At 43.2% G+C, this 24,805-nt stretch overlaps 1 protein-coding gene across 1 annotated transcript in view; it reads right to left on the minus strand.

The window, feature by feature from the left end:
- adcy3 (adenylate cyclase 3) overlaps positions 1-22,792 on the minus strand; it is a gene marked incomplete at its 5' end in the record, with an annotated part of 113,205 nt that extends 90,413 nt beyond the window's left edge. The window contains 1 exon segment of the mRNA XM_062968799.1: positions 21,926-22,792. Coding sequence (XP_062824869.1) covers positions 21,926-22,621 — 696 coding nt within the window.
- Positions 22,793-24,805: the final 2,013 nt, after the last annotated feature.

Raw genomic sequence — 24,805 nt, forward strand, 5'->3', positions numbered from 1 at the left:
GGCTTTCATCTGATCACATTATCTCTTTTATTTACATGAACAACATTATCACTTGGAAAGCAGCATAATACTCGGAAGGAGTAGAGAACATTCACAGCGTAAGATATGTAAATGGCACCATATCACTTGCAGAAAATAGCAAGGACTTGCAAAGGATGAACGTTAAGGAATTGGAGCTGTACAAGTGAATGGAGTGAAAACGGTTGTGAATTTGGGGCAGACGGGGTGGGGAACTCTGCTTAAATCTGGCTGACAAATGCCGTGTTTTTCCAAAGGCACATACTTTCTGTGTTTTGTTTTTTTAAGAAGAAGTTATTTTCTGTGTTTTAATTTAATCCCATCTTCTCTGGGGTTGCTAAGAGACAGTAAACAGAGCGGCGTGTTTATCTTTTCAGATAGCACTGCATCTGAATCACAGCGGAGCCAGGGAAATGATCTCTTCTCTGCACTCGATCTCTCTCTCGCTCAGAAGCCAGAACATGCAGACACTCCTATTTCAATGGCCAAAAATCAAAAAAGGCTGCAGCAAAACATATACATACATGCATTTACTTCTGAACCAAAACCACTGTGTTATCCTGGATGCATCCAAATTTGTCTGATATTATGCCTGATATACAAACCAGGAGGCCCTCGGTGGCACAGCGGGTTAAACCGCTGAGCTGCTGAACTTGCTGACCGAAAGGTTGCCAGGTTCAAATCCAGGGAGCAGGGTGAGCTCCCACTATTAGCCCCAACTTCTGCCAATCTAGCAGTTCAAAAACATGCAAATGTGAGTAGATCGATAGGTACCGCTCCAGCGGGAAGGTAATGGCACCCCATGCAGTCATGCCGGCCATTATGACCTTGGAGGTGTCTACGGACAATGCCGGCTCTTCAATAGGTACCGCTCCAGCGGGAAGGTAATGGCACCCCATGCCGGCCACATGACCATGGAGGTGTCTACGGACAATGCCGGCTCTTCGATAGGTACCGCTCCAGCGGGAAGGTAATGGCACCCCATGCCGGCCATATGACCTTGGAGGTGTCTACGGACAACGCCGGCTCTTCGATAGGCACCTCTCCAGCGGGAAGGTAATGGCACCCCATACCGGCCACATGACCATGGAGGTGTCTACGGACAACGCCGGCTCTTCGATAGGTACCGCTCCAGCGGGAAGGTAATGGCACCCCATACCGGCCACATGACCATGGAGGTGTCTACGGACAACGCCGGCTCTTCGATAGGCACCGCTCCAGCGGGAAGGTAATGGCACCCCATACCGGCCACATGACCATGGAGGTGTCTACGGACAACGCCGGCTCTTCGATAGGTACCGCTCCAGCAGGAAGGTAATGGCACCCCATGCCGGCCACATGACCATGGATGGAGGTGTCTACGGACAATGCCGGCTCTTCGATAGGTACCGCTCCAGCGGGAAGGTAATGGCACCCCATGCCGGCCACATGACCATGGATGGAGGTGTCTACGGACAATGCCGGCTCTTCGATAGGTACCGCTCCAGCGGGAAGGTAATGGCACCCCATGCCGGCCACATGACCATGGAGGTGTCTACGGACAACACCGGCTCTTCAGCTTAGAAATGGAGATGAGCACCAACCCCCAGAGTCGGTCACGACTGGACTTAATGTCAGGGGAAAACCTTTACCTTTACTATACAAAACTCAGCAGAGTCCAATTGGCTTAATACTTTTTGCATGAAAGACTTACAACTAAGTCTTTGTCTCTATTTCTTTAACACACATTTCATAAAATATGGAACCATTTTAATTTTAAGTGCATTGGTTGTACCGGGCTATGGCACATCTGGTTAGTAGCCAGCTGCAATAAATCATTATTGACCGAGAAGTCATGAGTTCGAAGCCAGCCCAGGTCGGAGTGAGCTCCTGACCATTAAATAGCCTAGCTTGCTGTTATCCTATGCAGCCTGAAAAACAGTTGCATCTGTCGAGTAGGAAATTTAGGTACCGCTTCATGTGGGGTGGCTGATTTGACTAATTTACAACATCATAAAAACCTTCCAGCAGCGTGCGGAAGAATGAGGAAGTACTCCATCAAGGACTCAGTGTCACAAGTGGACAGTGAAGCAGCATTTCCCCCTGGCCAGAATAGAGCATACCCTCATGAAGCCGGAAGCTGGAAAATGTTAAATTGCCTCTGTGTCTGTCTATATGTATGTCGTATATCATTTCATCATGATCATGCTTTCTCTCTTATAATGAATGCACTATAACACGGCTTTCAATATTCTTACGGGGGAAAGCCACAGGTTCAATGCACAGTGCCTCCAGATGGAACTAGAGGGGCGTCTACACTGTAGAATTAACGTGGCTTTGTCACCACTTTAATTGCCATGGGATCATGGAAGCTGTATTGTAGCAAGGCACACCTACTCTTTGGAAAAGAAGTCTAAGGAATTTGCAAAACTAGCATTCCATAGCATTGATTCTTGGCTGTTAAAGCAGCATCAAACTACATTAATTCTACAGTGTAAATGCAGCCTTAATAAAATAATAATAATGCCTAAAGTACCACCTCCCAGCAGCAAAGAACTGGTGGGATCACAAAACTGCAAAAGTATTGGAAAATGAGCACGCAAAGATACTGTGGGACTTCCGAATCCAGACTGACAAAGTTCTGGAACACAACACACCAGACATCACAGTTGTGGAAAAGAAAAAGGTTTGGATCATTGATGTCGCCATCCCAGGTGACAGTCGCATAGATGAAAAACAACAGGAAAAACTCAGCCGCTATCAGGACCTCAAGATTGAACTTCAAAGACTCTGGCAGAAACCAGTACAGGTGGTCCTGGTGGTGATGGGCACACTGGGTGCTGTGCCAAAAGATCTCAGCCGGCATTTGGAAACAATAGACATTGACAAAATTATGATCTGCCAACTGCAAAAGGCCACCCTGCTGGGATCTGCGCGCATCATCCGAAAATACATCACACAGTCCTAGACACTTGGGAAGTGTTCGACTTGTGGTTTTGTGGTATGAAATCCAGCATATCTATCTTGTTTGCTGTGTCATAATAAAATAATAATAATAAACAACTTTATTTATATCCCACCACAATCTCCCAGAGGGACTCGGCGCGGCTCACAAAACACTAAAGGTGTGACATAAAATACAAAATACAACAAGTGCAAAACAAAACATAGGCAATAAACAGTTTCATCCAGAACTTTGAAAGACCTATCCAAAGTGTTTGTTTATTTACTGTGTCAGAAGCAAAATGAGAATACTGTGATAATGTATAGAAAATCCACAAACCAAGTTAAAATGATACTAAATTTCCTGTGATCAGAAGCTGGCCACTTGGAGTGCCTTGCTGTAAGAAGGTCCTCCATTGTGCTCAATCTACATTGTACTCAGTGGTCTGTGGTTTGCTCTTCTCCAAACTCGCATGTTGTGGACTCCACTTTGTGGCCCCATTCCTTAAGGTTGGCTCTGCATCTGTTCAGCACTTTCCAAGTCACCCAGTCTTCTGTGTGCCCAGGAGGGAGTCTCTCATCTGGCCTCAGCCATTGGTTGAGGTTCCGGGTTTTAGCCTGCCACTTTTGGACTCTTGCTTGCTGGGGTGTTCCTGTAAGTATCTCTGTAGATCTTGGGAAGCTATTTCTTCATTTAAGGTGTTGCCATATTGGCTGATATCTGAACAGAGGATGGGTCGGGAGATGTCACTACCTTGTTCCTTTCATTACTGACTGCTACTTCCCAACAGATGTCAGGTGATGCAATACAGTAGAGTCTCACTTATCCAACACTCGCTTATCCAATGTTCTGGATTATCCAACGCATTTTTGTAATCAATGTTTTCAATACATCGTGATATTTTGGTGCTAAATTCATAAATACAGTAATTACAACATAGCATTACTAGCGTGTTTCCCCAAAAATAAGACAGTGTCTTATATTAATTTTTGCTCCCAAAGATGCTATAGGTCTTATTTTCCGGGGATGTCTTATTTTTCCATGAAGAATTCACATTTATTGTTGAACAAAAAAAATGAACATTATATACTGTACAGTAGTTGTCATCACAAACCAGCATAACCAGACAAACTGTGAGTCCTATCAATAATTTCTTGTTACTACCATTATTTCCATGTACAACACTCTATGGTACGTACATTTACCGATCCTGCATGCTCTGGTCTTCTGTTCGGTGAGCATGCTTCCAAACAAAACCTTTGCTAGGTCTTACTTTCGGGGGAGGCCTTATTTTAGGGGAAACAGGGTATGTATTGAAATACTTTTTCTGTCAAATTTGTTGTATAACATAACGTTTTGGTGCTTCATTTGTAAAATCATAACCTAATTTGATGTTTAATAGGCCTTTCCTTAGTCTCTCCTTATTATCCAACATATTCACTTATCCAACATTCTACCAGCCCGTTTACGTTGGATAAGCGAGACTCTACTGTACTAGCTAAATAGTATAATTTCTCCAGTGGTGTAGGGCATAGACATCCTGTGATAATGTGACATGTGATATTATTTCTAGCACCCACTTTTTGCTTGATAGTCAAGTTTCTTATAAGTCAGAGCACAATCCAGAATGACTCCCAGGTATTTGGATATGCTGCAATATTCCAGTGGGATTCCTTCCCCGGTCATCCTCAGAGCTCAAGATGCTTGTCTGTTCTTAAGGTGACAAACACACGTCTGTGTTTTAGACGGATTAGGAATCAGCTGGTTTTTCCTGTAATAGGCAGTAAGAGCACCTAAAGCTTCAGAGAGCTTCTGCTCAACCATTTCAAAGCTCTCTGCTTGGGTGGTGATGGCACGATCGTCAGCATAGATCGACTTGCTGAACTTAAGTTTGTGGACCGAATTCAGAAACTTGTATCGTCCTTTTAAACTTTAGAATAAAACCAGCAGCAGATGTTATAAACCCATTCGCCCAACATAAAGAAGGAGGAGGAGATGATGATTAAGGCTACACTTATGGAACATCAGTAGGCTATATTCTGAAAACTCATTGTTTAAAACTAGGATTAAAAGTGTAGAAAAACCTATAAGGGAACCCTCGGGAAAACCCTCCTCTCCTTCTTCTCCCATCGCAACCCACAAATGCACACAAGCACCTTGCTGTTTTTTTAAATATCTGGGAATTGCCATGGCAACAACCCCAATTTTGATGATCCTGCTAGTTTCCAAAGCGAAGGAGAACAGCAATGGCAGGCTAAAGCAAACAAGCCTCCTCTTCTCTGCATCTGTCTTTCTGGAAATGCTCACTTACATACACAGATTTCCCAGAATAATATGTGTATGCACATAGAGAGGACACACACCAAGGAGGTCAGAAGCCAAAATGTCCAATCTATTCATTAAAATCCATAAAGATTTATAACATCTATTTCAATGTTATACGGATTGAGAATCCCTGCTCAGCAATCTGAAATTGTTCGACGGAGAAAATGACACTTTTTTATTTCTAATGGTTCAATGGACTCAAACTTTGTTTCCACGCTCACAATATTGCGTGTAAAATTACCTTCAGGTTAAGTGTATATGAAATGTAAATGAATTTTTAGACTTGGGTCTCATTGCCAAGATGTCTCGTTATGCATATACAAATATTGCAAAATCTCAAATCCAAAACATTTCTGGTTCCATATATTTTGGATAAGGGATACCCAATCTGTAGTATCATTTACAGGATACACTGCAAACAGTGTTGTTCAGCTATGATAGATTACAGATAGCCAGGTAGAGAGATAGAAACTAAGCTTAATCAATAAATATGCAAAACATGTAACCTCTGCTTTCTTAAGTTGCACCAAATAAAAAAATGAGTTACTGTATATACTCGAGTATAAGCCTAGTTTTTCAGCCCTTTTTTTAAGACCTAAAAAGTCCCCCTCGGCTTATACTCGGGTGAAGGTCCTGGTTGGCTTATATTTGGGTCAGCTTATAGTTGAGAATATATGGTACATTTATTATTTTTCTCTATTATTATTGGCATTTTTACATTTATTATTATTCTCTATTATTATTGGCATTATTACATTTATTATTTTTCTCTATTATTGTTGCTACTATTACATTTATTTTACTCTATTTTTATTATTATTAATACATTTATTATTTCACTCTGCTCTTATTATTATTTATTACATTTATTATTTTACTCTATTATTACATTTATTATTTTACTGCATTTATTATTATTACTATTATTACATTTATTATTTCACTCTATTATTATTAAAAGGATACATAAGCACATTGACATTGAAGAAGATGAAAATAATGATTTAAACAGAGCTGAACCATCATATCTTAAATTACAGTTTGATGTAAAGATTCAAAAACATTTAAACTACTGATGCCTCAATTAATGTAATTTTATGGGTATCTCGGCTTATACTGGAGTCAACGTTTTCCCGGTTTTTTTGCAGTAAAATTAGGTGCCTCAGCTTATATTCGGGTCGGCTTATACTCGAGTATATACGGTAAATATTAATTATATTGAAACAAACAGTTAAATCCCAAGAGTTTTGCAATTTCTTTCTCTTTAAATCTCTGTCTCCTTGTGACTTTTGAACATGAAAAGGGTATCCGATGTTTTAATAACTTTATTGGGGTGGATGACCCAGATGTGTCTTTAAATTTGCCCTGTGGAATGTTTGAATGGGCATCCTGACTACAGTAGAAGCTTTAGCAGTATGATGTGCAAATGCCTTCCACCGGCCTGGGATGTTGTTATTATTGTTGTTGTGTGTGCTCTTGACTCCGGAGGCACCTGGCTCCCTGCGGAGGCCGTCCAGGGCTTCAGTTTCCAGCGTTAAACACAAGCAATTAGCCTTAAAGAGGGCAGGGAAAGAAACATCTTCAACAACACAAACAAAACTCAGTGGCCAAGAGGGCATTGCAAGTGGAAAAGGGAGCCATGCGGGGCTGACAAGGCATGACAAAACAAGCTTGTATACACACCGCATTCCTAAGAATAGCACAGGAGTTGCTGGGGAATCTCCAACCTAATACATTTCAAAGCCTGGTAAGTGTTACAAATAGAGAATTTTCTGGTCCAGAAGAAGCTAGGACCGTCTGCATAGTAACAGAGGATGGAGATGTATTGGTTCAGAAGAACATAAGAATAGATAACGTTACGTAACATGATTTGTGTTCCTGCGTTATAAATGTCATTACCTAATTGGTTCTATCATAAAAACCCGGAAAAAGTTTATTAAACTGCAAAAACTTTGTCTTTGCAGAAGGGACATCCTGCAGCAGATTTTACTCTAGTTTTTCAATGAGTATCGCACAGAGCAGGGGTCCCCAAACTTTTTAAACAGGGGGCCAGTTCACGATCCTTCGGACCATTGGAGGGCCGGACTATAGTTGGCCACCGAACAATAATAAATAACAACAACAACAACAACAATAAAGAGGGTTGGAAGAGACCCCTTGGGCCATTTAGTCCAACCCCCTTCTGCCTTTGTGCACCGAAAGCACAAGCACAGCACCCCTGACAGATGGCCACCCAGCCTCAATGATAATAATAATAATAATAATAATAATAATAATAATAATAATAATAATAATAATAGGTTTTGGAACACAATACTCCTGACCTCACAATTGTGTTAAAAAGCAAAGTATGGATTGTCGATGTTGCAATCCCAGGTGACAGAAGGATTAAGGAGAAACAACTGGAAAAGCTGACCCGATATGAGGATTTAAAGATCGAACTGCAAAGACTCTGGCACAAGCCAGTCAAGGTGGTCCCAATGGTGATCGGCACACTGGGTGCAGTTCCTAAAGACCTTAGCCTGTACTTAAACACAATTGGTGCTGACAAAATTACCATCTGCCTGCTGCAGAAGGCCACCTTACTGGGATCTGCACACATTATTTGCCGATACATCACACAGTCCTAGACACTTGGGAAGTGTCCGACGTATGATCCAATACAACAAGCCGCAGAGTGTCTGCTGTGGACTCATCTTGTTGTGTTTCTAATAAATAATAATAATAATAATAATAATAATAATAATAATAATAATAATAATGGGCCTTAAGAGAAGAAGAGACCCTTTGGGTCATTTAGCCCAACCCCCTTCTGCCCTTGTGCCATGGGGGCCGGATAAATGGCTTCGATGGGCCGCATCTGGCCCCCGGGCCTTAGTTTGGGGACCCCTGGCACAGAGTCTCAACTAATTCAACATTGTTTGTAGCAGCCACAAAAACAAAGTTTCTGGGATCACATTGTTGTTGTGTGTTTTCCGGGCTGCATGGCCATGTTCCAGAAGTATTCTCTCCTGACATTTCGCCCACATCTATTTAAAAAACTCCAAAATCAGAACAGTAAATAAGGAGCAGCACTCTGAAAACAGAAGAATGCCAGACATGAATCAATCAGGGGCAGCTAATGACTCTGAACAAAGGATTCCCCCAGGTCAGGATGTGAGGTTGGGAAGGCCATTTAATGTTAACAAAGGTGATTAATTACAACATTCACACTGGCCTCCAACAGACAAGAGTCATTTCCCCAGCCACAGATATATACTGTATATACTTGAGTATAAGCCGACCCGAATATAAGCCGAGGCACCTAATTTTATCACAAAAAAACTGGGAAAATATTGACTCCAGTATAAGCCGAGAGTGGTAAATTTCAGAAATAAAAATAGATACCAATAAAATTACATTAATTGAAGCATCGGCAGGTTAAATGTTTTTGAATATTTACATAAAGCTCAAATTTAAGATAAGACTGTCCAACTCTAATCAAATCATTATTCTCATCTTTGTCAATGTAAATGTGCTTATGTAACCGTTTAATAATAATAGAGTAAAATAATACATGTAATAATAATAATAATAAATACAGGAAAATAATACATGTAATACTAAATAGAGTAAAATAATAAATGTAATAATAATAAGATCAGAGTGAAATAATAAATGTATTAACAATAATAAGAATAGAGTAAAATAACTGTAATAGTAGCAACAATAATAGAGAAAAATAATAAATGTAATAATACCAATAATAATAGAGAAAATAATACATGTACCATATATTCTTGAGTATAAGCTGATCCAAATATAAGCCAACCAGGACCCTCACCCAAGTATAAGCCGAAGGGTGCTTTTTCAATCTTAAAAAAGGGCTGAAAAACTAGGCTTATACTCAAGTATTATATACAGTACTTACTTTCAAAGTAAGAACCACCTGAACATTAGGAAGAAGTTCCTCACTGTGAGAGCTGTTCAGCAGTGGAACTCTCTGCCCCAGAGTGTGGTGGAAGCTCCTTCTTTGGAGGCTTTTAAACAGAGGCTGGATGGCCATCTGTCAGGGGTGCTTTGAATGTGATTTTCCTGCTTATTGGCAGAAAGGGGTTGGACTGGATGCCCCATGAAGTCTCTTCCAACTCTAGAATTCTATGATTCTAAGTACGGCACAATTAAACAGGAAATAAACTCAGAAAACAGAAGAATTCCGGACATGAAACAATCAGGGCCAGCTAACACCTCCCAACAAAGGATTACCCCAGGAAGGAAGCCGCCAGTTTTTGAAGCTGCAAGGCCATTCAATGCTACTGCTGTCGGCAGGTTTTTGAGTAATTACATTGGAATACCACCGATTTCTGGGCCTGGATATATTGCACAAGATTTCTCTAGCCTAAAATGATACATTTTAATATATTGGGTTTATAATTCCTGTCCCCTTGATTAGGTAATGTAAGTGTTATTTATTGCTATAATTGTATTATTTTACTTTGCTTAATAATGTGTTATTATGTTTGTGTTGTTTTTATGATTGGAAACCGCCCTGAGCCCCATCCGGGAGATAGGGCGGTGTATAAATATAGTTTTATCATTATTATTATTATTATTATTATTATTATTATTATTATTATTATTATTATATCAAGGTGGCCAATTGCAACAGTCACACATGCCTCACGCATACAAGAGCTTATTCTCCAAACCTGGACTTTCCACAGATATATAAACCCCACTTGCCTAGTTTCCAAAAGACCTCACAACCTCTAAGGATGCCTGCCATAGATGTGGGTGAAACATCAGGAGAGAATGCTTATGGAACATGACCGGACAGTCCAGAAAACTCACAGCAACCCAAATAGGAAATAAAACTTTCAAAGCAGGAACATTTTCCCCCAAATTTTGTTACATAGTAGAATGGGACCTTATTGGTCCAAAATAGCCGAAGACCTTCAGCACAGAAATAGATGATGGGGCCTTCATGGTCCAGAAGGACCATCTGCATAGAACAGAATAGAGAATGAGAACTTATTGGTCTAAAAAAAAAGCATAGAGCCTTCTGCATAGGAACAGAGGATGGGACTTTACTGATCTAGAAAAGCATAGAACCGTCCCTATAGGAAAGTAGAGTGAGGCCTTCATGGTTCAGAAGAACTGAAGACCTTCTTGGCTTATACTAAGTCACCCTTGGTCCTCCCAGAGATGTCGAACTTCTGGCCCTTCAGATGTTTGGGTCTCCAACTTCCAGAAGCCCTAGTCAGCTTTTCCAATGGACAGAAATTCTGGGAACTGAAGTGTAAAACATCTGGAGGGCCACAAGTTTGACATCGCTATCTAGAGACAAATACTTTCAACACTGAACTACAGCAATGGGTCAAAGTTGTAGACAAGATTCATCTCTTGACGTCCCTCTACCTAGAAATATCTTAAATTCTCCCTCCAAGACTCTTCAAGTAACTTTTCCAGCCTTTGTTTTAGAAATGAATCTGTTGCATGGATTCAATCGTAGAGCTGGAAAGGGTGTTGAAGGCCACCTAGGGTGCACCTACATTGTAGAATGAATGCAGTTTGATGCCACTTTAACTGCCATGACCCAAAGCTATGAAATTATGGGAGTTTTAGCTAGTGCTTCAACCAAGTACAGCTTCCATGAGTCTACAGCATTGAGCCACAGAAGATAAAGTGGTATGAAACTGGATTCATTCTACAATGTAGATGCACCTGTAGTATAACCCTTTCTCCAAATGCAGAGTCTACAACGCAATAATGAAATGTCATTACTGTCTGAGACATAATTATCTAGATTCTCTGCTTGCAGACAACTCATTGTCCCTTGAAGCAGCCTTCTTTCAATGTTGAGCAGCTTGGGCCATTAAGAAGTTTCACCCTAGTGTCAGAATCTGTCACCTTGCAGTTTTTATCCATTGGTTCCAGTCTTGCTCCATCTTCTAGATCAATGATTCCCAAAGTGGGTGCTACCACCCCCGGTGGGCGCTGCAGCGATCTAGGGGGGCGGTGATGGCACCTATTAGGACTCGGGGGCGGGGCCAGGGGAGGGGCGTGGCTTCTTGCCAAGAGCCCGGAACAGGGCTGAGAATCTATACCTCTCCTGAGGCGCTTGTTGGGACACAGAGGACGGAGCTAGGGAAGGGGGCGGGGCCTCCTTCCAAGATCCCGAGACAGGGCTGAGCCTCTATACCTCTCCTGAGAGGCCTTATAGGACTAAAGGGCGGGGCTATACCTCCCCTGAGGCACTTGTTAGAGTTGTTAATGTGGGATTTGTGTATTGATAATGTTTAAATGCAATTTGTGCCATGCTTGTATTGCAACTGATTGCATCATCCAGAATGTACCATAGTGTGGAAAGAGTTAATTGCCAAGAAGCTATGATGACCTGGATGTGTGGCTGGAACTAGGGAGTATCCAGACACAAGTGTTTGTGCTCTGGATACTCCCTAGTTGAGCTCTGTCTGCCTAGAGTTCGAGTCACGTTCTGTTGGAGAACAGAGCAGTCCTGTGTTCGTCAGTTGTCTACAAGTCTGTTTGTATTGATTAATGCTGCATACAGTAAAACTTTGTAAATAGTTTTACCAATGTCTCTGAGTGTCTCTTCATTCTGCGTTCCACTGCTTCCATCCAACTACTGCTGCGCTGCAAATACTCTGACAAGAACATGAGGGTGGGATATAGAGGTTCAGCCCTCTCAGGCACTTGAGACGAGGCCCCGCCCCCTCCTCTAGCCCCGCCCCCTGTGTCCTGGCAGGTGCCCCAGGACAGAGATAGAAGCTCAGCCCTGTCTCAGAGCTCATAACTCCGCCCATCCCAGTCCTGGCCACCCACCTCCCCTGGCAGCCCTGCATCTTGGACTAGGGGAGAGGCTCAGCCCCGCCCTCTTGAGCAGGAGCCACGGCCACCCCTCTAAGCCACGCCCCCTAATATTTTTTCTGGAAAGGGGGCGGTAGGCCAAATAGTTTGGGACCCACTGTTCTAGATCAATGGTTCTCAACCTGGGGGTCCCCAAATATTTTTGGCCTTCAACTCCCAGAAATCCTACCAGCTGGTAAACTGGCTAGGATTTCTGGGAGTTGTAGGCCAAAAATATCTGGGGACCCCCAGGTTGAGAACCAGTTTTCTAGACGAAAACATTGGAATCTGCTTTTTACTGAGTTACAGACCACCGGTCCATCTAGCCAGTGTTGTGTTAGGTGTTGACGATTAATTTGGTAAAATACACTGCAAGAATAATGGAAAGCTTGCTCATCCTCCCATGCGAAAAAATCCTGAGATTCCGAGACATAAGAGTACTTAACTAGACAACTGATACTAAATTTGCCTTTGTGGACTAAACTCTTGATAATGAGTTGAGAGCCTCATGGTGAACAGAGAAGACCCCTGAGCAGACAAAGATTTAACTGATCCATGTCAAAAAACGCCCAATATCTCAGCCTAAGAGATGACTGAAGAACTACATTTTCTTTTCTATTAATTCTGACCAGCTACAATGGTAGAATTTTTCTAGAGAACTACTTGAAAATCTTCCTGATTGGTCTTTGTTCTGTCTCTGGCAGCCCTAATTAACAAGCCTCAAAAAGCACGTCTATACTATAGAATGAATGCAATTTGACACCACTTGAACTGCCACTGCTTAAGGCTAGGGAGTCTGAGGATTTGTACTTGGGTGAGACCCAGCAGAGGCCTTTTTAAAACTACGGCTCTCAGGATTCCGTAGCCACGACCATTCAGTTGTTTCAAACTGCATTCATTATACAGTGCAGATACAGGGCCGGGCTGTGGTGCAGCTGGCTAGTAACCAGCTGCAATAAATCACTACTGACCGAGAGCCAGGGTCGGGTTAAGCCCCCGACCATTAAATAGTTGACCTTGCTGTTGACCTATGCAGCCCCGAAAGACAGTTGCATCTGTCAATTAGGGAAATTTAGGTACGCTTTGTGCAGGAGGCTAATTTAACTAATTTACAACATCATAAAACTGCCAGCAAAACACGTGGAATGGAATGAGGAAGTACAGCAACAGCTTCCCCTGTGGCCGGAATCGTGAAGCTGGAAAAAAATGTTAAATGCCTCTGTGTCTGTCTATATATGTAAATACTGTAAATAAATAAATAAATAAATAAATAATATATCCCACGCAATAACTTTTTGGAAGGCTGTGTTTGTCTGGATCTCACCAGACTTAGATAGCCTTTCTTCTCAAAACAGAAATGGACAACAGCACAGGGTTCAAGGTGTATTCCTCCAAGGCACCATGGCAGACCGTAATTCTCTAATCTCAAATGAGACCACATAACAGAGAAGAGGAACGAACACGATTCAAGGTCTGGAAACCAAGCCCTCTGAGCAGTGGCTTAGGGAGCTGGGTATGTCTGGCTTGGAGAAAAGAAAGCTGAGAGAAAGTGACATGAGAGCCATGTTTACATATTTGAAAGGCTATCCCATTGAGGAGGAAAGGCAAGCTTGCTCTTGTGCTGCTGCTCAGTCGTTTAGCCGTCTCCGACTCTTTGTGACCTCCTGGACCAGTCCAGGCCAGAGCTCCCTGTCAGCCATCACCACCCCCAGTTCCTTCAAGGTCAAGCCAGTCCCATCCATCTTGCCCTTGGTCGGCCTCTCTTCCCTTTTCCTTCCATTTTCCCCAGCATCGTGATCTTTTCCAAGCTTTCCTCTCTCCTCATGATGTGGCCAAAATACGTCATTTTTCCCTCTAATATCCTTCCCTCCCGTGAGCAATCGGGCATTATTTCCTGGAGGATGGACTGGATGGATCTCCTTGCCAAGGTCCAAGGCACACTCAGGATTTTCCTCCAGCACCAGAGTTCAAAAGCGTCTCTCTTCCTTCGCTCAGCCTTCCTTATGGTCCAGCTCTCGCATCCATAGGTTACTATGGGGAATACCATGGCTTTCACTATGCGGACCTTCGTTGCCAGTGTGATGTCTCTGCTCTTCACTATTTTGTCAAGGTTGGCCATTGCTCTCCTCCCAAGAAGGAAACATCTTCTGATTTCCTGGCTGCAGTCTGCATCTGCGGTGATCTTTGCGCCTAGAAATATAAAGTCTGTCACTGCCTTCACGTTTTCTCCCTCTATTTGCCAGTTATCAATAGGCGTTGTTGCCATGATCTTGGTTTTCTTGACGTTTAACTGCAGCCCAGCTTTTGCACTTTCTTCGTTCCCCTTGGTGATAAGGCTCCTCAGCTCTTCCTCACTTTTGGCCATCAGAGTGGTATCATCTGCATACCTAAGGTTGTTCATGTTTCTTCCAGCAATTTTAACTCCGGCCTTGGGATTCCTCAAGCCTCGCATGTCGCATGATGTGTTCTGTGTACAAGTTGAATAGGGAGGGTGAAAGCATGCAGCCCTGCCACACTCCTTTCCCAATATTGAACCAGTCTCCTGTTCCGTGGTCTGTTCTTACTGTGGCTACTTGGTCTTTATACAGATTTCTCAGGAGACAGACAAGGTGACTTGGTATCCCCATATCACCAAGAAATATACCATAGTTTATTATGATCCACACAGTCAAAGGCTTTAGAATAGTCAATAAAGCAGAAGTAGATGTTTTTCTGAAACTCCCTGCCATCCTCCATCATCCATCGGATATTGGCAATTTGGTCTCTCGTTTCTCTGCCTTTTCTGAACTCAGCTTGGACATCTGGCAACTCTCACTCCATGTATTGCTGGAGTCTGCCTTGCTCTTGTGCAGGGGTCCCCAAAGCCAGGCCTTAGGGCCGGATGTGATATTGCAGTCTCTAAGCTCCTTGGCACCCTTAGTCTGACTAACAGCAAAGAAGTTTCTGAGAACTGCAATCTCTGCCCTCGGATGGTTTCTTAAAAGGACAAGGTCTAATTAAGGTTCCCTCCCACAGAAAACTATACAAAAGGGAACTGAACCCCATTCTGCTCAATGCAAGATCTCCAGCTGGAGCAGGCAACCCAAACTCAGGCGTGCGGACTGAATGCAATCCTCCAAGGTTCCTGACCTGGCCCCCACCCTAAACTTTAGATTGAGGGCTGCCCTAAGTCTGAAACAACTTGAAGGCACACATCAACAACAATCCTAATTAACTTGACTCTTTCATCAGCCAAAAGCAGACCCACACTTCCATTGAAACATTGGTAAGTTTATGTTGGTTAATATTGTTCTTCATTTTAAGTACTGTATTGTCCTTTCATATTTTTTGCACTACAAATAGGGTATCTGCAGCATGCAGAGGGACTCGTGCATGTTTTTTTCAAACCATAGACCTGCCTCCCAACCATGAACCAGCTCCCAGCTTTAAAAAATTGAGGAGACTAGAGACTAGGACACAATGGAGCAATGAGGTTGCTTTCTGGTGTTTTCTGGGCTGTATGGCCATGTTCCAGAAGTACACCTCTGCTTTAGTATTAATGTTAATGCCATAGCCCCCCACCCAATCCTGCTTTTTCACGTAGCAGTTGCTGCAAGCAATGGGTGTTTGTGTGTGTCTGTTCCTCTATTGATTGGGGCACACTACACTTGCATTTCCAACCCTTACCATCCAGCGATCTCTGGTTTGACATTCAAAAGCAAGATCTGTGTCATAATCCCTCCTCACACCAAAAATCACGAGAAGGAGAGAGGTGAAAATGCCATGATACTGCATCCCAACGGAGAGGACAACAGACCATTGTTTGCAGCAGCTGCCTCCTGATACAGGAAGACTGGGAGACTATGATTGTGGCAATCACTCCATAGTTGTGAATATATAGGAGCCATGAATACAAACAGTTACTTGTGTTGTCGGAGGCTTTCATGGCCGGGATCACAGGGTTGTTGTGTATTTTCCGGGCAGTATGGCCATGTTCCAGAAGTACTCTCTCCTGATGTTTCGCCCACATCTATGGCAGGCATCATCAGAGGTGGCTGGGATCACAACAACCCTGTGATCCCGGCCATGAAAGTCACAATGGAGCAATGGATTCAAATGGTAGGAAAAGAGATTTCACCTAAACATAAGGAAGAACTTTCTGATAGTGAGAGCTGTTCCATAATGGAATATGCTGCCTGTGAGTCTGGTGAAGTCTCCTTTTTTGGAAGTTGTTCATCAGAGACTGGATGACCATTTTCTAGGAGGACTTGGATTATGTGTTCTTGCATGTCCCTGGGGGTTGGACTGGATTGGTCTGGATCTCTTCAACAATGTACTTCTATGTTTCTACCACTTTTGCCTCTACCAAATGTTGACAGGAAGTGTCAATGTGAAAAACAAAAAGCAGAGAGGGGGCCAGCGCATGATCTGGCCCTTGGCCCTTTTCATGCGCATTGCTCATCATGTGGGCTGTGATCACTGGACTTCTCCCTTTTTTTTCTTTCTCCTCAAATGTCATCTTTGCCAAACGGTTTGGCCTATTAATAGCACTCCCCCAGAGGGGAACCATCCAAAGGTTTATGCAACCAATATGATCCCAATAAACCTGTTTATTCCTGGACACTCTGTTCCTCTCCGTCCCCCGTGTGTGTCGAGAACTGGGGCATGTGCTGCGTTGCCAAGGTTTTGCTGCCCCGGCACTCCCTGTACCTCCAAAACAATCAAATGCAGAGACAACCAAGAAGCAAATTAGCAAAGCTGCCTTTGTTGCGGAAGAAGCCGAGGATTCAGCGAGTGCTCAGGGATGTTTTCCAAGTGGAGAGTAGAAAACCCCACTTATGGTTGGGTTTCCTTCAGGGCATTGCTTCCCCCAAAGAAGGCCATGAGCAGGGCAGGCCCAAGGTAATTTTCAAGTGTAGGCGAACAGAATTTTGGTTCTGAGGCTTCAGAGGTTGAGGATGCCTGCCACAGATGTGGCCAAAACGTCAGGAGAGAATACTTCTGGAACATGGCCATACTGCCCAGAAAACACACAACAACCCTGTGATCCCGGCCATGAAAGCCTCAGCCTAACAGCAAAGTTGCAGTTAGGCACAGCAAAAAGAAACAAGAAATAATAATAATAATAATAATCAAGGCCATAAACACCTGGGCCATACCTGTCATAAGATATACTGCTGGCATCATAAACTGGACACAGGTGGAACTGGACAATTTGGACAGAAAAACAAGAAAACTCATGACCATTCATCATTCACTGCACCCTCGCAGTGATGTTGACCAGCTATATCTGCCTAGAAGATCAGGGGGCAGAGGACTCTTACAAGTCAAACAAGCAGTCAAAGAAGAAGAATATGCCCTGGCAGAATATGTAAAGCAAAGTGAAGAACCTGCTTTGATTGAAGTCAAAAATCAGAAACTCCTCAAAGCACAGCAGACAAAAATCTAGTACAGGAAAACCGCACTACAAACTAGAGCTGAAAGCTGGCACAACAAAACATTGCATGGAAAGTTCCTTGACAAAATTGAAGGAAAAGCTGATAAGGAGAAGACCTGGCTAAGGCTCATGAATGGGACCCTGAAGAAGGAGACAGAAGGCCTGATCCTTGCAGCCCAGGAGCAAGCCATCAGAACAAATGCAATTAAGGCCAAGATCGGAAAATCAGCTGATGACCCAAAATGCAGACTCTGCAAGGAAACCAACAAAACCATTGATCATATCCTCAGCTGCTATAAGAAAATCGCACAGACAGACTACAAACAGAGGCACAACTGTGTGGCGCAAATGATTCATTGGAATTTATGCCTCAAGTACCACCTCCTAGCGGTAAAGAACTGGTGGGATCACAAATCTGCAAAGATAATGGAAAATGAGCACGCAAAGATACTGTGGGACTTCCGAATCCAGACTGACAAAGTTTTGGAACACAACACACCAGACATCACAGTTGTGGAAAAGAACAAGGTTTGGATCATTGATGTTGCCATCCCAGAAGACAGTCGCATTGACGAAAAACAACAGGAAAAACTCAGCCGCTATCAGGACCTCAAGATTGAACTTCAAAGACTCTGGCAGAAACCAGTGCAGGTGGTCCCGGTGGTGATCGACACATTGGGTGCCATGCCAAAAGATCTCAGCCGGCATTTGGAAACAATAGACATTGACAAAATTACGATCTGCCAACTGCAAAAGGCCACCCTATTGGGATCTGCACGCATCATCCGAAAATACATCACACAGTCCTAGACACTTGGGAAGTGTTCGACTTGTGATTTTGTGATATGAAAGCCAGCATATCTATCTTGTTTGCTGTGTCATACAATGTTGTTGTGTCAATAATAATAATAATTTTATTTTTATATCCCACTCCCATCTCCCCAAGGGGACTCAGGGCGGCTCACATGGGGACAAGCCCAACATCAACATACATTAAAACACACTAATAATTTAAACCAATATAAAACAATAAAAGCAACATAAACAGCATAGAACAACATAAAACATAAAAACATAAATAGCTGGTTTAGTTTTGTTGTAACTGGGAAGGGGAGCAGCAAACGGGGAAATGAAATTGAAAGATTATAATTGTTGTTGTTATGTTTATTTATATTCCGCTTTTTTTCTCCACAAAGGAGACTCAAAGCGGCTTACAATAAAAAGCACATCAAAACAATCCAAAAAATTACAAATATTAAAACAGAATTAATATCAATGGTATTAACTGTAGTGTAAAAAGGAACAGTATGATTCCTTCAAATTGATTAAAAACGTTTTCAGAGCTGAAACCACAAGACGTTCCTTCTATGTCGGGAAAATGTTATATTTTCTAAAGAAATAAAAATGCCCAGGAAAAGTCATTTGACCGAGACACACCCTCAGTCAAACATCTGCTGCGGTTTAGCAGAAAGTGTGCTCCAATTCATAGATTTCAAGGGTGGATTCTCTTTAGGAGAATTATTACATAAGGAAAGACAAATCTCAATGCTTCCCAAAAGATCTCATGCAGAATAATGTAGGGAGTTTCTTTTTGGAGAGACTATTTTTTCTCTTTTTAAAAAATTACAAGGCAAATAAAATCAACACAGCAGGCTATGTCCAGAACTCAACAGTCTTCAATCTCACTCAGATTAGATACACTATTAAATACATTAATAATCAAATCTGCAAGTTTTTAACCAGACATGGAAGATTGGCTGTATATTACATCAATGAGGTTTCGGGATTCTCTTGCACTGTAACCCTGGCTTTCCTGGGAGGCATCTACACTGTAGAATTAATGCAGTTTGACACCACTTCAACTTTTTTTTATTGTGTCAGAAGCGACTGGAGAACATATTGCAAGTCACTTCCAGTGTGAAAAAATTGGTTGTCTATAGAGACGTTGCCCAGGGGATGCCCGGATGTGTTACCATATTGCTGGGAGGATTATCTCATGTCCCCACAAGCTAGAGCTGACAGATCGGAGCTCACCCCATCTCACGGATTTGAACCGCCAACCTTCAGGTCAGCAAGCCAACCTTCAGGTCAGCAGTCCAGCCTACACAAGAGTTTAACCCAAAGGTTGAGAAACACTGATCTACAGTCTTCCAAATGGCACTGTTTCTAAAATAGAGTCTGAGTCCTGAACAAGCCCAGATCTGATCACATGGTCTGCAGCCCCTCCCACAACATAGAGTTAAAGAAAACTGTAAACCAATATACACTGTGGCTCTTGTACCACTTCAATCCTGGGAGATATAGTTTGCTGAGACATCAGACCTTGTAAAGTGATGTTAAAGTGGTGTCAAACTGCATTAATTCGACTGTGAAGTTGCACCCCTCATCAGCATAGCCAAATGGGAAGAATGCTGGGAAGTGTAGTCCAACGTTATCAGGAGAGGTTGTGCAATTACCACTTCTGGTTTACAGGCTTTGCGTTGTGAGTCTAAAACCTCAGAACTGGAAAATCAAATACATGAAGCTAATTCGCTGAGTTTTCAAGGATCTGGGGAACTGGTTTGTAACTGTTGCTGTCCTGCTGCTGGAGAACCAGTTTGAACAGGCTTCTCTGTGTGTGTGTGTGTCTACTGAGTACTGGCTGAAAAGAAGATGGCTCTGTACTCAGAGAAGCCTGACTATTTCTGAGGCCTTGTTTGTTGCTGATCTTCACAGAGGAAGGTTTATGGACTAAGGAAGGACTGCTTATGACTGCTGATTTCTGTAAGCAATCAGAAGGACTATTGTAAATACCATTGTTCTATTGATCTCTTGGATTTAGTAAACGTTCCTATGTTATTTGTTCTGCAAAGCTGAAGTGGTGCATCATTCTGCAGGGTGACTCTGCTCACAGGTGTCAAGGTGGGTTTTAAAAGCAATCAGCTCTTCAGCACCCTGATTTATTGGTGATCCTTTGACTCTCACCAATTCATCCTTGGTCAGACTGCTTGCTCATCCGGAGAAGCAGTACCGACAAATGACACCTCAGTCGCAAATCAACTGAACGCAGCAGTTCTAAGGCTTTATTCCAAATATATATACAAGATATTTACAAGATATAAAGTCCATCGCTCATTGCAGACATGCTTTCTCCTTGCCGTTCAGCGAAGCAAACACACACACTACTGATAACAGCACAATCCACAGGAGAATGACAAACGTCCTGTCAGACCGGAAGTCATGACCTATTGGCTGTTGCAAGCTATCACTCAAACTGGCCTGCTGTTAACAGTTAAGTTGCTGGAACACATGTCCGGTATACACAAATGCAAACAGTAAAAACACTTGATTCATCATTTCATCCTTACACCCAAAATAAACCAACAATGGGCACATGTAAGAGCTTCTATCTGTGATGTCTCAGAGACCTTTGGCCCATCACCCCGCAGCCATCATAGATCAACCTGAAGAATATTTGGGCTTTTTTCCCTCTCAGCAAGATTCTGTTCCCTTCCAGATGTCTCCTGTTGACATTTTCGTGCCAGAGCCAATTAGGGACGCCCTTGAAACAGAGCCTGTTTCCCCAGAAAGCTTGGTATTTGATAGGAAGGCTTTGCTCAAAATACATTGCTCACAAAAGCAGTTTCTCAGACGAAGCGCGAGATTAGCGGAGAGAGACGATTGTGACTAAACTGTTTCCCTTGGGAAGTTTCGCGGGGGGGGGGGGCAGGCATCTGGTACGATATTGAAACAGCTCGATTCTCTGGGAAGATTTGGGGAATCAAACACTTGTTTGGGGGGAGCTCTTGAACTTCCATAAAAGTTCTGCACTGAGCTTTCCCTATCGCGGTGTCAATGTGACTATTCATAGAAGAACATCGTCTCTTGTTCCTGAGCTTCCAAGCGGCCCACTGGTGCGCTTACTCACAAGTAAAACCGGGAGTTGCATCCCACTCCTTGCCAAGTTTGGACTGCGTTTCAGATCCACCACGGAATACCTTGCCTAGCCTTGAATCCTTGTTCTGGACTTACTTCAAGAATCTCTCTGTGAAACCTTGCTCTTTCCCCACTCAAACTTCCAAAGAGTTTGAGTGTGTTTCGGTTATTTGGATTATAGACTTTGGACTCTAATACTGGACATATAACTACATTTTATTGGACTAATTTTGATCTTCTCTAAAAGGTCAACTGCTGGACTATATACTCTGCTTATTTTTGTTTAGAACTTTTATTGCTTTAATAAAGATATTAGATTGTTTATTGGCCTTTGTGTAGGTTTCCAGTGTTCGCGCTGCTTAGGGGTGTTACACTATCTATCATCTACAATCCTGTTTGTAGTTTGCCCATGCTTGAATTATATATGGTTATACTTTCTGGCCTTTTGTTTCTCAATCAGCGGTAACAACAGCGTTCCTTACCTGCCACAACAAGTCTTTCCCACTGGTGTTTTCCTGTCGCTGATGTTGCTGCTGCTCCTGTTGCGCAATGGTGACCCCCAAGACGAGTGTGTGGATGCCGCAGGAGACCGAAGAGATCAGGACGATGGGCATGAGGCGCAGAGGGAGGGTGATAAAGAAGGAGAAGACGAAGAAGGCTTGCCAGCCCACCGTGTCGCTGGCCTCGTGGAAGCGGGCAAAGTTCAGGCCCAGGTAGCAGAAGATCTGGGCGGTGATGAGTATCCACAGGACGTAGGGCACGAACTTCCGGGTGACACGGTCCGGGAGGAGCTCGTACTTGCATAGGACGAAGAGGAGGACCTGGGTGGCCAGCCCCACCGCCGCAGCCAGGGTGGGTGGCAACTTCTCCGAGGTGTAGACCACGGCGCACATGATGATGACATAGCAGTCGAAGAGGGCGGCAAAGACCACCAGCACCAGGAGCGTCTCGTGGCGCTGGCGCCGGAAATAGGTCTGGTAGAGGTTCTCCAAGGACTCTGGGGTGAAGGTCAGGCGCATGAAGCGTGGGAGGCAGAGGCAGGAACCCGAGTTCCGCACCGTGACCTCATGGGTCCGGGCACCCACCCCATGCTCAGGGTCCGAGGGCAAGCTGACCGAATAGTCCGCTGAGTATTCGGCCGAGTACTCGGGCTCCGAGAAAGCCCTGTTGCGGGGCATCCTGGCTGTCTTCACCGACTTGACCAACTCGAAGAATTCAGAAGGAGATTACGACCTGAAGTTGGTCCGACTCCCACAAAGCCAAAGTGATGGTTCAAGGCATGGAGACCTCGGGGAGAATCGCTCGTTGCCTGTTTCCAATGTCCTGCAGCATTGAAGACAGACAGGCTCCTGGAAGAGAAAGAGACAGAAACATATTGGCAGTAAGAAAAAACTCTATGCAGTAGAGTCTCACTTATCCAACGTTCTGGATTATCCAACGCATTTTTGTAGTTAATGTTTTCAATGCATTGTGATATTTTGGTGCTAAATTCGTAAATACAGTAATTACTACATAGCATTAATGTGTAATGAACTACTTTTTTAGGTTTTACATTGTATTGCATTGGTTTTAGTGGGTTAAACCCTTGTGCTGGCAGGACTCATGACTTGAAGGTTGGGTTGCTGACCTGAAGGTTTCAAATCCAACCCGTGGAGAGAGCGAACGAGCTCCCTTTGTCAGCTCCATCTCCCCATGCAGGGACATGAGAGAAGTCTCCCATAAGGATGGTAAAAGCATTAGAACATTCGGGCATCCTCTGGGCAACATCCTTGCAGACAGCCAATTCTCTCACACCAGAAGTGACTTGCAATTTCTCAAGTTGCTCCTGACACACACAAAAAGAATATGATTCTATGTACAGTAGAGTCCCAATTATCCAACAGTCACTTATCCAATGTTCTGGATTATCCAACGCATTTTTTGTAGTCAATGCATTGTGACATTTTGGTGCTAAATTCGTAAATACAGTAATTACTACATAGCATTAATGTGTAATGAACTACTTTTTCTGTCAAATTTGTTGTATAACATGATGTTTTGGTGCTTAATTTGTAAAATCATAACCTAATTTGATGTTTAATAGGTTTTTTCTTAATCTCTCCTTATTATCCAACATATTCGCTTATCCAACGTTCTACCGGCCCGTTTATGTTGGATAAGTGAGACTCTACTGTACAAGCAATCTCAGAGTTAGAAACATCCGACTTAAAAACGACTCATAGTTAAAATGAGGGGTGAGACAAGAGTGTTGGAATTCAACCCGACACTGCTCAAGTCTGCAGTCCTCAATGAGGAACAATAATTAATTTAGGAATAGGCTGAGGGAATCCTTCCCCCCTGACTCCTGAATGACAGTTGGAATGCATCTATTTGTTTTCTTCTCTCTCTTTCTGCTCTCATTCTGATTGGTGATTCTGAATGGATACTGGGTTGTTGTATGTCTTTTGGGCTGTGTGGCCATGTTCCAGAAGTATTCTCTCCTGATGTTTCGCCCACATCTATGGCAGGCATCCTCAGAGGTTGTGAGGTATGGATAAAGTAAGGAAAGGAAAGAATATATATCTGTGTAGAGTCCAGGGTGTGGCAAGAGTCCTTATACTCTTCAGGTGCATGCCTTTGTTTCAGACTTCTGCTTTTTATATAGAATCATAGAGTTGGAAAAGACCTCACAGGCCATCCAGCCAAGTGCTTGGAGATTTTTCCCTCTCTTTTGGTTTCCGAAATGTAAAATCAGTTTTGAGTGTTCAATGTGCTGTGAAAGGCTTTCATGGCCGGAATCACTGGGTTGCAACTGGACTCCCCCAGGCAGGAAGCAGCCAGGCTTTGAAGCTGCAAGGCCATTCAGTGCTAATCAAGCTGGCCAATTGCGACATTCACACTTGCCTCAGACAGACAGGAGTTATTTCTCCCACCCTGGACATTCCACAGAGATATAAACCCCACTTGCTGAGTTTCCAACAGACCTCACAACCTCTGAGGATGCTTGCCATAGATGTGGGTGGAACGTCAGGGGAGAATGCTTCTGGAATGTGGCCATACAGCCCTGAAAACTCACAGCAACCGGATTTTAAGTGTATTTTGTTGCCATCGTTTTGCATATATAAAGGCATTGAAACATCTTCTGGCAAACACATACTCGGTTCCTTGTTTTACTTTAACTACAGCAAAGGCAATCATGCATAATTTTGGGACCTCTGCTTCTTTTTAGGACAGGTTGAGCCTCCTTTATCCAGAAATCCAATGTTGCCAACAAATAATAATCATAATAATTTATTTATATACGCCCTATCTCCCAGAAGAGACAAAGGTGGCTGAGATAGTGGCACCCTTTGTTTCTGAGTCGTTCAATGGACACAAAATTT

This window comes from Anolis carolinensis, chromosome 1 (assembly GCF_035594765.1).
Source record: "Anolis carolinensis isolate JA03-04 chromosome 1, rAnoCar3.1.pri, whole genome shotgun sequence".
In the NCBI taxonomy this organism is placed as follows: domain Eukaryota; kingdom Metazoa; phylum Chordata; class Lepidosauria; order Squamata; family Dactyloidae; genus Anolis; species Anolis carolinensis.